This window comes from Podarcis melisellensis (genome assembly GCF_964234715.1).
Source record: "Podarcis melisellensis genome assembly, chromosome: 14".
NCBI lineage: Eukaryota > Metazoa > Chordata > Lepidosauria > Squamata > Lacertidae > Podarcis > Podarcis melisellensis.
Window position 1 is genome coordinate 17,408,295 of NC_138546.1, and position 15,849 is coordinate 17,424,143.

General features: G+C 44.7%; 2 protein-coding genes across 3 annotated transcripts in view; both read right to left on the reverse strand.

The window, feature by feature from the left end:
* The window catches only part of PIGQ (phosphatidylinositol glycan anchor biosynthesis class Q), a 31,488-nt gene extending 23,613 nt beyond the window's left edge, over positions 1-7,875 (reverse strand). The window contains exons 1-2 of one of the 2 annotated variants that reach the window (XM_081888013.1): positions 7,801-7,875; positions 860-1,560 (exon numbers count right to left, since the gene is read on the reverse strand). In XM_081888013.1, coding sequence (XP_081744139.1) covers positions 860-1,533 — 674 coding nt within the window. In that variant the 5' untranslated portion in view covers positions 1,534-1,560; positions 7,801-7,875. Of the gene's footprint in view, positions 1-859; positions 1,561-7,136; positions 7,262-7,800 lie in introns of those variants that run through there. The other variant, XM_081888012.1, reaches the window with a different exon arrangement.
* A 963-nt stretch (positions 7,876-8,838) lies between these two features.
* Positions 8,839-12,511, reverse strand: NHLRC4 (NHL repeat containing 4). Its single transcript, XM_081888917.1, has 2 exons — positions 12,052-12,511; positions 8,839-10,894 (listed from the first exon to the last, which is right to left on the reverse strand). The coding sequence occupies exon 2, from the start codon at positions 10,883-10,885 to the stop codon at positions 9,785-9,787; it is 1,101 nt and encodes a 366-aa protein (XP_081745043.1). The 5' UTR covers positions 10,886-10,894; positions 12,052-12,511; the 3' UTR covers positions 8,839-9,784.
* Positions 12,512-15,849: the final 3,338 nt, after the last annotated feature.

The window sequence follows — 15,849 nt, forward strand, 5'->3', positions numbered from 1 at the left end:
GCTCCGTGTGTGGTTTCCCTTGCACTTCATCCGGAAGCTGCAGTTAGTGCAGAATGCTGCAGCATGATTGCTGATAGGAGTGAGGCCTTGTCAGCATATGACATCTGTGCTCAGAGGTCTGCTCTGCTTGGTGATCTGCTACCGGGACGAGTTCAAGGTGTTACTATTAGTATATATAGCCCTTAACAACTTGGGACCAGTTTACCTACGAGATTGCCTTACCCCATGTGTGCCCACTCGACTGCTTCAAGTGGCAGAATTGGCACTTTGCGTTGAAATAAATGTATTGTTGAAATAAATAACTAAATGTTGTAGATTAGTTTTGGTTTTTAATCCATTGTAAAGCAATTTCACCACTATACATTCCTAAACCATAAACAACTTTACTGATATACATGTGTAATTCCTAAACAACTTGGGCCCAAAGTACCTTAAGGATAGCCTGATTCCTTATGCTCCATCTTGATCACCTTGATTCCTTATGCTCCATCTTGTCTGATGGGACACTTTTTGTGTCCCACATTTGGTTGGTACTTACCAGGGGCGGAGCCTTTAGTGTGGGTGGCATGTATTGATCTATACGTGTAAATTAAGATGGATGTATTGACGTTTATTGTATTGTTAATGTATTGTTAATGTGAATTGATGCCCCCCATTTTTTCTTTCCTTAATTAATTTGTGCGCATATGACTTTTCTGACAATATGAAGTCTCTGAAAACCACTGCACTAGGAAACTGACCAGAAAAACATAATATTGCATGTCAAAATATTACAGACATTTTTTAAAACCCAACTTTCTGATTTAAGCTATGCATAAAATGTGTTTGATTTTGTTCCTATTTATCACACATGACATACCTGCTTTTGCAGACTCCACACACAAGTGAAAGTAGGAAAGTTATCAGCATACATGCAGGAACAGAGGCCTGTTTCAGCAGCTCCACAATAATACTGGCTTCTACTCCTTCTGACTGCCAGTGAGTGAGCTTGACAGGCCCCTCGTCATACCTGTCCTTCATGAATAGTAACTTGCTCTTTGCAACCGTGTCAAACACGGCAACTAATTTGGAAGCCTCCACTGTCTTCTGATCAGAAGAAACAACCTGGTCCTGTGCAGGGTGAAGCTGCGACAGCATCACTTTACGCTGGTCATAATAAACCAATATATTTTCATCTTCCTCATTGCCATTAGAGTCTTTCCAAGAGGCGGAACAGCTCCAAAACTTGCTTCCTTTCTCCTTGCTGAGTTGGATCCAGGGGTCGTGTGAAAAAATGGTGCCAAGGTCTTCAAGGAACCTGTCCAAACTCTCTTCCTTTGCTTGCTTGGTTTTAGTCCATGAGCCCAGCACAGACAGCTTGACTTGTGTTGCATGTTGCATTTCGGAGAGATACTGCTTTACCTGACCAGGAATGAAAGGGAAGTGGATCACAGCCAGGATAACAGCGGAGTTCTGTTCTGGGATCCATCGTCCAACCAGCAGGCCACTTTCAGCTGCCGAGCAGCAAATGGGGAAGAATATCTTTAGCACCATGATCTGGAAGCTTGGAAATCAGAAAGCCTGGAAACAAAAAGCACACACGCAAATAATACTTAATACTGATGGGTAGAAGCACAAGGGGCAAACCAAGAGAGTGGTAATGTTAACTAAAGTTGAGAAACAGTGCTAGTGTCATTTGAAGATGGCAGAAGAATGGCAGGTACCTGGCCGGGTTTTGTAAAAACCAAAAGGTTTAAAAACAACTCTAAAAATGTAGTCAGAGCAACCAAATGAAACTCTATAGCCAGCATAGGAATTTCCCTCCAGACATTTATGCTAACCATCATAAGAACTGCCACAGTGTATCAGATTAATCATCCAAATTTGAAATCCAGTTGTGAGTTATACTTCAAAATAAGAAGTGTGTTTTTCATATAGGAAAACATTTCATTTGATATGCCTAGTCAAACACTGGCTTCACTCCAAAAATGTATGTACAGTGGTACCTCGGGTTACAAACACCTCGGGTTACAAACACTTCGGGTTACAGACTCCACTAACCCGGAAGTAGTACCTTGGGTTAAGAACTCTGCCCCAGAATGAAAACAGAAATCACATGGCAGTGGTATGGCAGCAGCTGGAGGCCCCATTAGCTAAAGTGGTACCTCAGGTTAAGAACGGTTTCAGGTTAAGAACGGACCTCTGGAACAAAGTTTGTAACCAGAGGTACTACTGTATTTATATTCTCATGTACATCCTCAGTTATGCTCATCATAACACAGTGCTAGAGCATCTACCTTGCACGCAGAAGGTCCCAGATTCAATCCTTGGTGTCTCCAAGTAGAGCTGGGAACGCCCATGCTGTAACTCCAGAGAGCTGCTGCTGGTCAGAGTAGACAACACTCAGCTTGGTCGCCCAATGATCTGGCTTGGTGTAAGGCACTTTCCTATGTTCCTATGCGTCCATGCTCATGTCATTAAACTTCATTAGGTCAGTACTGACAAACCTATTGACAACTTGTGGCTAAGGTTGTCAGCATTTTCTTGGGCAGGGTTGCTATGCCTTTAGCAGCCACACAACGCAAAAACTTAGCCAGTAAAGCTGTTCTCACCGCTTACATCCATGCCAGGAAAATGTTGCACCTGCTAACTTTCTGCATTATCAGGCACAGCTATTAACTGTGCCTTGTATATAGGTTTTGCCACTCACCCTTCGCCTGTGCTTTGAACAGCAGCTTGATGCTTACGCATTTAAAACGTGAAGGTTTTCCTACCACTTAGTTTCATTCTGCTAATTGGTTCAATTCTACCTTAAAGGCACAAGAACCAGCCCAGTAACAAAGGGAATGAGTCCATGTATATCCTATGTGAGACTCTATATAAAGTAGTGCAGACTCCTCAGATGAAAGCCACTAAGGCAGGCATATATTGCATTCTTTAGTTTTTTTAAATCACTCTGAAATCTAAGGTGACATCAACGTCTCAGGTTTTATACACAGAAATGAAAAATTGACCCTGGAACTAACTGACACTGTCGCTTTAAATAACTCAGCAGTATCAAACAGAAACACCATTAGCAGCAAAGGCGGGGGCAAGCCCAGAGTTAACAACATCCGGAAAACATTGTCCTTCTCTGTCCTTCAGCAAAGCAAAAAACTCCAACCAGCCCTCGGGCAGTATGCTCTGTGATGGGTCCAGTGATTGGAAAGGAAACCTTACTGTCTGTTTATGGAATATACAGTATACTGAAAGGGAGAGATACAGAAAATAGATGTCCCTGCTAAAACTTTCCAATTGATCTATGGTAATATCTGTGATTCTGACATTTTGCTCTGGAAAAGAAATGCAATTTGTTTGCATTCCGAATGCTTCTATTCACCCTGGCTGATCTACTCAGAGACACCACCACCGCTACCAGCCTGTCAAATGATGATGCAGGAGGCAATGTCTGTTCATGGATGAATTCCCAACCCCTTGAGGCAGAAAAGGGATGTCTGCTTGGTACATGTCCCATTACTTGTAATGTGGAGAGGACCACTGTTACTGGTACTAAGGGCCAATTCCTCTCCAGTCCTTTCACTTATATAAGGGTTGAGGAACCACTAAAGGATGTGTGCAGCCAGGAAGATCTTGGGTGCACAGCTGCAGGGAGAGAGTGCACCTTATAACAAGAATAAACAACAAAATGCATAGTGTTGCAATTCCCCTCCAGTGGACTGTAAAAGAAGCATTCAATGGCCTCTGAAATACTTGTGTGCGCGTGTTCACGCACATACTTTGGCTGGAGGGACAAGCTGGAGCTTCCAAGAAAGCAGGATCTTGTGAGGGGGGGACGGGGACTACACATTATATTGGCAAACAAAAGTTTGGTAGATCACAGGGGCAGAGAGGGTATTTGTAGAAAATAAAAGGCAGGCAGAAAGGCAGGCTTAATCTTTTCCATACCACTAGGTCTTCACTATAAAAGCCCTTTCTCTGCCCATATTTTTCCATCAGAAAAGGATCCAGAAATTGGGGGGAGGGGGCTTGGGCTTAAAAGCTGTTGGTCTTGGAGAATTTATGTGTGGGGAGGAGGGAATCAGTGGGTGAGGGAATGATAAGGATTTGTCACCTGTCCTACAAATGTTCCAACTTGGGACACTTTAAAACTCTTCCTTCTCAGGCAGCCTGGCCCTTGCCTTCAACAGTGAATATGTGGATAGAGCTAGCTGTCAACTGGCCCAATCCATACTTTGAAAGCTCTCTGCAAGCAGGAGAGGTGCTTTTTACTTGTGTGTTGACCCTGATTGTCCGTCCCCCCCCCCCACCGTTGATCAATGCCCCACAATACAAAAAAGAACCCCATGAGTAGAAGGGCAAGTTTTGTTGGGCCTTCATCAGGATAGGTAAAGGTAAAGGGACCCCTGACCCTTAGGTCCAGTTGTGACTGACTCTGGGGTTGCGGTGCTCATCTCGCTTTATTGGCCGAGGGAGCCGGTGTACAGCTTCTGGGTCATGTGGACAGCATGACGAAGCCACTTCTGGTGAACCAAAGCAGCGCACAGAAACACTGTTTACCTTCCTGCCAGAGCGGTACCTATTTATCTACTTGCACTTTGATGTGCTTTCGGACTGCTAGGTTGGCAGGAGCAGGGACCGAGCAACGGGAGCTCACCCCGTTGCGGGGATTCGAACCACCGACCTTCCGATTCACAAGTCCTAGGCTCTGTGGTTTAAGCCACAGCGCCACCCGTGCTCATCAGGATAGAATTTCATAATTCTGAGGAAGCCCAGCCAGATGGGCAGGGTATAAATAATAAATCATCATCATCACCCCACAGGCAAAGTGATTCTAATCACTAGGGAAAGGGCTCAGGGGTGGAACACCTGCTTTACAGGCAGAAGATCCTGGTTCAACCCTTGGCAGGTAGGGTTGAGAATATCTCCGAGAGAGCAAAACGGACCACTGGAACTAACTGACACTGTCACTTTAAATAACTCAGCAGTATCAAACAGAAACAGAGGCCATCCAAATGCAGCATTACCCCATCATGAACACTTTAGAGTGTTCAAGGCACTTCATATAAATTATCTTGTAATTATTACAGCAACCCTGTAATGTAAGTCAATATCACTATATCCTTTTGCCAATGGGTTGCTTGGACTGAAAGAGAGAATGGTTCACATAAGGCTTTTTGGTGAGTTTGTGGCAGAGATTTGTAGCTCACTTTGCACTGATACAAAATTCAAATGAGAGAGGGTTACAGTTTACAAGTGTTGCAAAGGTATGCAGCTATCTGAGATGATGTGGAGGACTGGGCACATTTCACTGTAATATGATATTGGGCCCAAGTGCTTTTCTGTCACATGAAACCCAGACGACATAAAAAGCTCCCTGACAATGATATACACTGACTTAAAGGCAGAAAACAGGTATCTTCCTTTCTCTCACTCTAGCAGTCTAAACATAGCAGGGTCAGGTAATGCCACAATCAAGTTGGTAAAATCAGAATCTGGCACTCATAGGTTCAAGCTGCTGGAGTATAAGGGAAGATAAAATCAGAAGCATGATGCAAAGCAGGAAAAAACCTGTTGTGTTTATCCCCAGAAAAGAACACCAGATCCTAATGAACTGCCAGTACCTAGAAAGAAGGGGGGGAGGGGATCCCAAAGTTGCAAAAAGGTTTAAGAGATGTAAATGTGTTTCCAAGACTCTGTTCTACATTTGAGTTTTGTTCAGTGTTATTTGGTTTTATGTGTACTTGTTTCAGAAAACAATAAAAGAGCCTGATGGATCAGGCCAAAAGCCCATCTAGTCCAGCATCCTGTTCTCGCAGTGGCCAACCAGATGCTTATAGGAAGCCCAAAAGCAGGACATGAAGGCAACAGCACTCTTCCCATTTATGATTGCCAGCAACTGGCTTTCACTGACATATTGCCTCTGACAGAGGAGGTGTAACATTATCAGCAAGGCTAGTTGCCATTGATATAGCCCTCTCCTCCATGAATTTGTCTAACCCTCTTTTAAAGCATCTCAAGTTGGTGGCCATAACTAATTCTTGTCAGAGCAAATTCTGTAGTTTATGCACTGTGATGTGGAGTTCTTCCTTTTTTCTGTCCTGAATGTTATGAGAGAGAGCAAAATATTCATTCCATCAATTTTCTCTACACCATGCAGAATTTTATACATCTCTATCATGTCTCCCCTTACTCACCTTTTCCCTACACTAAAACCCCCCAAATATAATTTTTGAAATAAAAAAGGCTTAAGTAGTCCCAGTATAGAGGATAGCATATGCACCTTGATTTGCTATTAAATAGGACTTTTCCAGCATACAGAGTTTGCATGGTGCAATCTTGCCTTTTCTCCCAAGAGATAACCTAAGGTGCACAGGGTTTTCAGGCAGTATCCTACTCAGACACCAATCAATACCAGAATTACATAGCCTCAGCAAGGCTAAGCATTTTATGCCTCAAACCAGATGCTAGAGCCAGTATGAATGGAATTCAGGGAACTATGAGTATTATTAAACAGAGAAACTCAGGTTCCAATACTCTCTCAGCCACAAAGCTCACTGGGTGACCTTGAGCCACTCACTCACTCTCTCCGCCTGGCCTGCCTCACAAGACTGTCATGAGGATAAGGGGAAGAAAGGGAATGATACCACTCTGAACCTTGTGGAAGAAGCGCACAATAAACGTGTAATTAATTAATAAATAAGCCTATGTGCCTTTCTCCAGCCTGTAGGATTCCCGCCCCCCTTCCACTACTACTCCACTATACAAAAGCCACAATTCTCAGTCACCTCGGGTTTGGGAAACGCAGCAATATGCACAGTATAACTCAGCTAGCCTCGCACAACCCACACAAGCCTTAGTAGCCCAATTACGGTGACCAACTAGCCAGAAGAGGGGAACCTATCTGCCCGGCTCTTATGCCTTTAACAGCGGCTTATTCTGCAGGAATGAGCAAGTGAAATTTCGGGGGAGGCATGGAGATAACGTACTAGCACCCGCTAATGGCCGCAGAGCAACCCAGTCACTGGGTCAGTTCAGCAGCTGGGACCCTGGTCCCAATTCCATCCCACCATGCCACGCCGCGGTCCCCCCTCCCCCTTTTTGCATCCTTTTCTCTCCCAAGCCGTCAGAACTCCCCGCCGCTCGCCGAAGACACTTACTTCCTCCCGCTACTCCTTCTAGCAGTCATAAAAGAAAAGAAAGAGCCCGCTCCTCTTGACATTCAAGCCACTTCCGGGTGCTACAGGCCGGTTGCTAGGAGACGCAGTCCGTTCCTAAGAGCGCTCCGTAAAGTCCTTGCCTAATTGCGTTCCGGACGGATCCCCCGGTCTCCTGAAGTGGAGTTCTGTTTGATTGAGTTCATTGTTTTAAAAAGGGCAGCAGATTTCTGAGGTTTCCGGTAAGAAATTCTACCAACTCATTTTAAAACAATTTCTTTCGTCCCATTTAGCGGCCTGGTTCTTTTTTGCCAACTCTTTTTTTTTTTTCTACGAACATTTTCAGTATCCCCAGCTGTTGAGGAGGGAAATCTTTTCTAAGGCTCTCTCTCCAAGACTGACAGTTTTTAAAAAGAAATATGAGAGAGCTAATGTACCTTTGATTTACTGTATTTATATTTACTAATTAATCTGAAGAATTTATAAGCCACACGCTTTCAGAGCTGCTTACAATAAAAGCAGAACAATAAAAGAAATCCACTTAAAGATATCAGGTGATGCCAAAATGCAAGCAGATTCTGTACTAAGGCAGTACACCCCAAGCTAGCAGAGCAAAAACAAGGTATTTTATATCTGACATGTATTTGGCCTGTGATGTCATACTGACCTGATCAAGCCTAAAGTATCCCAGAAGGTAGAACAGGTTTCTAAACAACAGAATACTCTTTGGCACTCCCAAGAGTTGTTGTTGTTTAGTCGTTGTTGTTTAGTCGTCTGACTCTTTGTGATCCCATGGACCAGAGCACGCCAGGCTCCCAAGAGTAACTAACAGTAATTTCCTCTACAAAACTGGGGAAGGCATGCAAAATTCAGCCGTTGTATACCACACCCCTGGGTGGAACCCATTCTTTCCCTCCACTTCAATGTCTGCATCTCCCTTCTTTTTGATAAGCTTCGTCTCTTCTATTAATTCTGAGAACTGTAGCTTGTGCCTTCACACTTCTGTTGGAAGCTGATAGCATTAGAAATTTGTTCTGTGCCTTCCTGTATGTCTTATTTGCAATCATCCATAATAAGCAACTTCACCCATGTGAGTGAGGGATGTGGGTGTTTATCACATTCATTGTATTGTTTTTGTTACCTGTTTTTGAAAACAAATTCCTACCAGGTCATTAGTCCAAAGGCTGAGCCTTTCCTGTCCAGTGGCCAACCATATGCCTGTGGAAAGCTCACAAGCAGGACTCAAGGGCCATGTAGCTCTTCTGCTGGGTTCTCCCAGCAACTGGCAGTCAGCGACTGAATATACTAAATTAAGGAGAAAAGTCTGGATTTTAGGTTAGTGCATTAGGAATAATAGGGTGGTCATGTGTGCAACTTTAGAGCCCTCTATTTGCAGGCATTCTCTATTGAAATAGAGGAAGAGGTAATAAGCAAAATGCTGACAAAGCAACACATGCATGGATCATTTAAACATTTTCTGCCCTTATTTCCCTATTGCTTCATCGTAATTGCATTTATCAACGTGTTCCTTTACATTCCTCGCAAATGAAGTTAGTCACAATTTAAAATATGAAATGTAGACAGCATATATTTTTGCTCTGAAAGTAAACCCCAAATTGCCTCCCAATTAATATGGTGCAATATGTGGCATCCATTTCTAAACATTATGAATAAAAACAAAATAAATAAGACAAGAAACAGTGGGGAGTCTTTGACCTCTTTTATTACTTTGACCTTCTGAATATCTTGCTATGGTCTGTGTTCAGATAATTTTATTATAATTTACTCTAGTTTTTAACATTACCAGTGACAAATATAATTCAGGTATTCTTACTTTTCATGAAAACATACATTAGAGAAAACTTTCTCTTTAATAATAATGGCATGTCTGTGGCTCCTAAAAGGCTCTGGCTCTTTAGAAGAACCAGGTTTCTTCCTCAAGGGCTATACTGGGCCAGCCCTACCATTGGGCAGGGTGTGACAGGGGCAATGGCTGGTGTTGGAGGACAGAACTATATGGGCTTCACAGCCTGCCCTGTAGCCCCTAAGCTAGCTTCAGATGTGGTAGTACAGCCTTCACCCACCAAGTGCCCTCCAGCTGCTTTGGACTGCAACTCCCATGCCAGCTAGGGCTAGCCACAATGGCTATGTTTTACCTCTGTTGTCAGTGGCAGTATGCCTCTGAATACCACTTGTTGGGAATTGCAGGTGGGTGATTTAAAATCATTTTAAAACAAATTGCAGTCAAGAGAATAGCATGGGCCCTAAAACTATATATATCACACATCAAAGGCCAGGAAGAAGGCCAGTATGCCTTTGGCATACTGAAAGTGCCAGTCACATCTCTGTGGTGAGGAAATTTCACAATGTAGGGGCTGCCACAGAGAATGCCCTCTCCAGGCCACCTTGAACTTCTGAGTGTACTGGAACTACCAAAAGGGCCCCCTCTGCCAGTCATAACATCCAAGATATGGATCAGATATTAGGATCTACGTTGTTTCGCTCGGGTCCGCCATGTGACAAAGGTGTAGTTTGCTGCAGCAAGTCCTTTTGAATGCTAGAAAAACTTGGATAACTGACTGTACTGTCAGATGAGGTAGTGTGGCAGAGGTCAATGCAGAAGATGCCTGGAGGTGAATGATGGAATAATCCTACTCTGCTCTCCCTCTAGGTGTTATATTTGGACTGTCACTGGGTATACAAAGATTGTCAGAGTTGTAATGGGGTCTCACACGGTACTTGAAGACTTTGACATAGTTATCTCCACTATCGGCAACTAACAGCAACCCCTGGGTGGAACAAGCTATTCCCATTGGTCTCTGCAGACCTTTAGATACCAGGCAGATGGGAGACCCACTCCTGGGAAACAAGTGGACTTTCTGGTGCTGTTCATCAGCCACAATGATGTTGCCTTCTCTATCAGTGCAGACCCCGGAGGGATTGCCAAAGCAGTGGCCATATTTGCTGCTGATGGAAGAGACCAGTTTGTGGTTGCTACTGAAGAGCTTGACATCACCACATTCTTCACTCACCACAAACCCTCCTTCTGGGGCCAAGCACACGTAGCGTGGCCCATGCAGGTTGGAGACAGAGTGGGTGCTTTGTACCTTGAAAGCACGGTCAAGGGCAAAGCTATGAACTTTTCCTTCCGTGTAGTCTGCCACCAGAATCTTTCCAGATGTATCCACTCCAATTCCCCTGGGGGAACAAAACTTCCCAATTCTTAGCCATTCTCCCTTGGAGAACTTGGAGTGGTTGTTGAAGATGCGGACAGTCCCATTGAGCATGTCTGTAATTGCCACCATCCCTGCCCTGGTCACAGTCACGTCCTCTGGCAAAAAAGTCTCATTCTTCTTCCATTCCACACATGGTATAGACTGAAAAGTTTGGCCTGAGCGGTTGAGGAAGTGGACCCTTGGTGCATTTTCACTAGTCATGTAGATAAGGCCATCGAGCGAGCAGTGAATTCCACACACACCTCCATAATGGTTGCTGTTGGGGTTTGGGATCTGCTGCACCAGTTCATCTTGCCGGTAGTAAAGGGAGTTTTTGATATTGTCCAGGTCATGGCAGATGACCTTGGCTTTCTCGGCCAGCTGGTGCACTTGGTGTTCTGTCACCATGCCTGTACCAGGGTGGCTGTTCAGGAGAGGGCTGGCTTTCTGAAATGTGGCATCTGACTTAACTTGGAGGGCATAAACAGTCCTCAGAAGTTTCTCCTTCCGTTGTGTGTCTTCCAAGGTATAATCCATCCTTTCCCCCTTTCAAAAAGACAAACCACAAGCAGTTTTCAAAAATATAATGCAGTTTTGTATGTTGCTATTATGAATATATGTATTTATATGCACACAGTGCTTGGGCTGGAGAACAGCATTGAAAAAATTTGAAGAAGTGCAAAACTCAAAGGATGGTGCTGTTTCAATCTGTGTATTGTTTAAGCAGCCTCACCTTTAAATGTGAACTGAATCATATTTCTCCCCCATGCCCCTACCCTTTCCATACTTTTAACCCTGCCACTCCCCCAAACTGCAAAAAGTCCAGGATTCTTTTTATTTTTGTATACACTACATGCTTAAATCACCTTTGAAGCTCATTATTTCTCTCAAATAATTTTGGACACCATAGTTGGTTAAGGGTTTGCTGGGAATTGCAACTCTGCAAGGGGCAAACTACAGTGCCCAAATTATTTGAGGGAAAGAATGGGCTTTGAATGAATTTTAAAAGCATATTGTGTACACAACCCTAAATTTCCAGTATGTGATTAAATCCCTCCCACAGAATAATGATAGACTGGAGGTGACATAAGAAACCCTTTTGGATCTACTGCAAATCACCACCCATCTTCCAATGGATCCAACTCTATCCAATACCACCTTTTGAGCTAAGATCAAGCTTTTGGGTGGCGCTGTAGATTAAACCACAGAGCCTAGGGCTTGCCGATCAGAAGGTCAGCGGTTCGAATCCCCACGACGGGGTGAGCTCTAGTTGTTTGGTCCCTGTTCCTGCCAACCTAGCAGTTTGAAAGCACGAAGTGCAAGTAGATAAATAGGTACTGCTCTGGCGGGAAGATAAATGGTGTTTCCGTGTGCTGCTCTGGTTCGCCAGAAGCAGCTTAGTCATGCTGGCCACAAGACCCAGAAGCTGTACACCGGCTCCCTCGGCCAATAAAACGAGATGAGTGCCACAACCTCAGAGTCGTCCATGACTGGACCTAATGGTCAGGGGTCCCTTTACCTTTACCTTACTTCTACTCTGGGGAAAACAGTTTTGAGCAATCCTGGGGTGATGGACTTGCTAAGCAGTGCAGGGTATTATCTGTCACTCAGGTGCCTAGACCATTAGCCCAAACTGCCAGACTACAGGTTCAAATAGTAAATAGTCTTAGCTGAAGTAGGGAAGAAAGTTTAGGACTACTTACCTGTGATCAAAGTTGCCCAGGTTGTTCTCTTTCCCCCCCTGGTTTGCAAACTGCTCTATAGAGAGACCTAGAGTATTATCCTGTTTCCCTTCAAATATACCACTGAGATAAGTTTCCCAGGGCTCTGTTGTTAGTGACAGGAATTTGCTGCCCAATGCTTGTGTCAATAGGATTGTTTTGCCAGGGTAAACATAAAGGCGCTCAAGTTAAAATAGACAAGAGCCCAGGGGCAGCCCATCCTGTTTTGCCACCTAAGGCAAAACAGGAAGGTGCTGCCTCTGCCCTGCAACCAAAGCCGTACTTATCACGGTTGTGGGGCTGTGGCTTCTGACTTCTGGTAAGATCTTGCAAGAGGTCCAGGAACCCGGAAGCCACCCACCGTGACCCAAAGTGTATTTTGCAAAAGCAAGAGTTGCAAATGCATCTCCTTTCCTCTCAGTTCAGCATCCCCCGAGTTGTTGGGCCTATTTCTTCAACAGTGGTGAAATGAATTAAATAATTGAAGTTGACAAGTAAATAGGCCTGTCTCAGCTGGACAGTGGGAAGTCTGTGGGAGGCTTAAAAAAAAAAAGCATCTCCCACGGCAACGGACTCTGACCTTTTGTTGTTGCTTTAAACGCTGAGATAAACAAACATACCAACTAGGCCTCTGGCGCCCATTCACCTTTCTGAGGCTGAAGGCCTGTCAAGGCATGTTTGAAAGCCACCCCCAAGCCTCTAGCGTCACCTCGGCCATGGGTTTGTTCGTGCTTAGGCTCTCCTTGCCTCCAGTGGGAAGCACAAAATGGTCCCCTGTCACCTCCATTTCTTATCTACCGCCTGTAAGGCAGGGTGTGTGTGAATCCATTTATTAATTATATTTTTGTGCCAGCTTCACACTCACAACAGCCTTCTGAGGTTGCTTAGGCTGAGAGAGAAATAAAGCCACATCCGGACCTGGCCCAGGAGGTGGGGTTGCGGGCTTCACGCCCACCCCACGTGAGCGGGGGCTGGTTTCAGCCCCCGCGGGAGCAGGGGAATCCCGGTTGCGTCGTCCACCCAGCCAGCCAATCAGGTGGCTGGGGGGCGTGGCCTGCCCTATTTAGGGCCGGGGCTCGCCCTCTTTGCTGGCTAGCCCCCACGTTTTCCCGCCCTCCCTCCCTTTAGGTAGGTTTCTGACTTTGCTATGGACTTCGGTCTGTCGCCGCAAGGGGCATGGTAGGAATTTATCCCAATTGGCAATTTGCAGCCATTTGGTTTTTTGCCTACCTCGTAGCAACTCGTCACAACTCCTTGGCATTGGCGGTTAGGCATTGGTAAGAAGGGGTTAAGAGGATGTGTGTGTGTGTGGGGGGGAGGAACGCCATCACCTCCCCCCAGAGAACGAAGGGTGGTCCGTAAAGGACTCTGGGGGGCGTGGCCCTGTCCGAAGCCTATAGAGGTGTGGGCCTAAGGCACGCCCCCGAGCGGTGACCTGGGGGAGCTCCTAGTTGATGTGTTTCAGCAGGAGACTCCCCCACTATGGTTTTAACCCTTCCCGTGTCTCCAGCAAATGGGCTGGAGCCGGATAGTCGATAGGACCAATGCCTAAGCCAATGCCTCTCATTCCTGAATTCAATAAAGTTGTGGCCTAATTCGCCCATTTAACCTTAAATACTGGTGTCTGGTCTCTTTATTTATCCTTGGTGGGGGGCAGGAACTCGCCACGCAATGATTGCCATCCAATCAACCAGTGAGCTTTATTGTTGCTGTGTCGGAGCTTTGAACCCAGGCCATCTGGACCCTAGTCTATATTGCCTTTGAGAGCCTAAGGAGACACAGCCATTGGGGCTAGTAGCCACTGATAGCCTTATTCTCCATGAATTTTCCTAATCTGCTTTTAAAGCCATCCAAGATGGGAACCCTCATTATACACTACCAATAAGGCTGTTGAAATAATTGCTGAGACAACATACAAGGAAGCACTAGAAATTATGTAAAGCAGGAGTGGCTAACTTTTGGCCTCCCAGATGTCGCTGGGCTACAACTCCCATTGGCCCTGACCTCTGGCCAAAAACATCTGGAGGGCCACAGTTTGCACACTTCTGCTGTACCTGCTACATTACTGTACATTGGCTTTCTCTAATAAAGCTGATCTGTACATGGTCCCCATGAGCAGAAGTAGTGTCTTGGGCATAACTGTCAATGTTTTCCTTTTTAAAAGGAAAATTCCCTTATTCTGAATAGGATTCTTCGCAAGAAAAGGGAAAAGTTGACAGCTATGGTCTTGGCGTATAGGCTGAGGACTGTGAACAGGTAGAGAAGCTGAGGCATGGAGAATGAAGGAGGTGTATGGAAAAGCTCCTGTGGTGCCTTCAGGGCAGGGCAGGACGGGGCTGAAATTCAGGGTCCCTCTCAGGCAAGTGAGCAAGAGGGCACCCAAATGCTTGCCACATTTTGAAGCAATACTCATTTGCATTTAAATGTGCAATGTGAATTATCCCAGTAGGTATTGGATTTAAATTGATTTTATGTATGCACCGTTCATGTTTTAAACTGTTTAAAGAAATGTGTTTTAAAAATAAACGCAATGAGAAGGAGGACTCTGAAGAAACCTCATAATGCTTAAGATTTTCATTCTTACCATAGGGTGTTACCAGAAGAGGGCTTCATAGTGTAAATGGGTCATTCAGGTATCACAGAAAGGTGGCGGGTGGTGACAGTGTTGTTGTTTTTAATTAAGAAAATCAAATTTATTTTCCTGGAGAGGGTAAATCTGGATTAAATGGGGTGGGGAGAATAAAGGCAGACACTTTTATGTCACTGAGGTCATGTGGATGCAGAAAGGAAAGGAGAAGAGAAGATGTGCTTGAGAAACATCATTCCATTATAAACACAGGCCTGGAAGCACCTCCTAATTTCTAAATCCAAAGGTTTTGTTGCAGTTTCAATGATGACCACTAGAAGGATCCATCAGTCCAACTAATAAATGAGAGAACATAATGTAAAAACTATTGAGTGTATTGAGTGCTGGATGGGGGTGTTGGGAGGGGAACTTGCACACCTTCATTGCAATGCATATTTTAAAATGAGAAATCCAGCACAAAGCAAAATGGGGATATACGAAGAGGGTAGACATAAATTAAGTTATGCATTAATGCATTTAATTTGGAGATAAGGAGGAAGCCTATCACTATCTTAGGAATGGTATTTGGAATAGTCATCGCAAGGTAATCCATGGAGAAAGAAATGGATTTTTTTTTTAAGTGGAATAAATTTATGAGAGATTTTCTCAAATCATTTTTAATTTGATTTTTCAGTTCTCCCTCATTTGAGCATCATAGGGCTTTGTGGTGGTTTAAAAATAAAAATAAAAATCCTGACATTTTAGGAACAGGATTGTTTCCACACTAGAGTCTGTTAGCACTGCTGAGGCATGACTTTTCCACAACCAGCTGGGAGCAGAGCTAATATGGATGTTTTGCACTGCACGTAATATAGTACAATATTATCCACCTTTGTCCCACCCCTGTGGCCATGAGTCTTCAGTAATGTTTACTCAGGGCTGGGGACCCCTGTCCAGCAAATGGCCCACCATCTCTTTGAGGCAAAGAACGTGCTTCAAACGTGCTTTAAAGGTATACAGCACTTTGTATACAGCCTAGAGAACATCCTTCATCCCAACAGCCAGGGTGGTTCATATCCCTATGCAGCCATCAAGCTTCCTAGGTGACTTTGGCCGGTACCTCGCTCACAGACTAAACCTACCTTATGAGGTTGTTGTGAAGATAAAATGGGTGGTGGGGGTGAGAACCATGTATGGCGCCTTAAGCTCCTTGG

Excerpts from the sequence above, each read along its gene's own strand:
- NHLRC4 (XM_081888917.1), bottom strand. The coding sequence starts at position 10,885 with ATGGATTATACCTTGGAAGACACACAACGGAAGGAGAAACTTCTGAGG.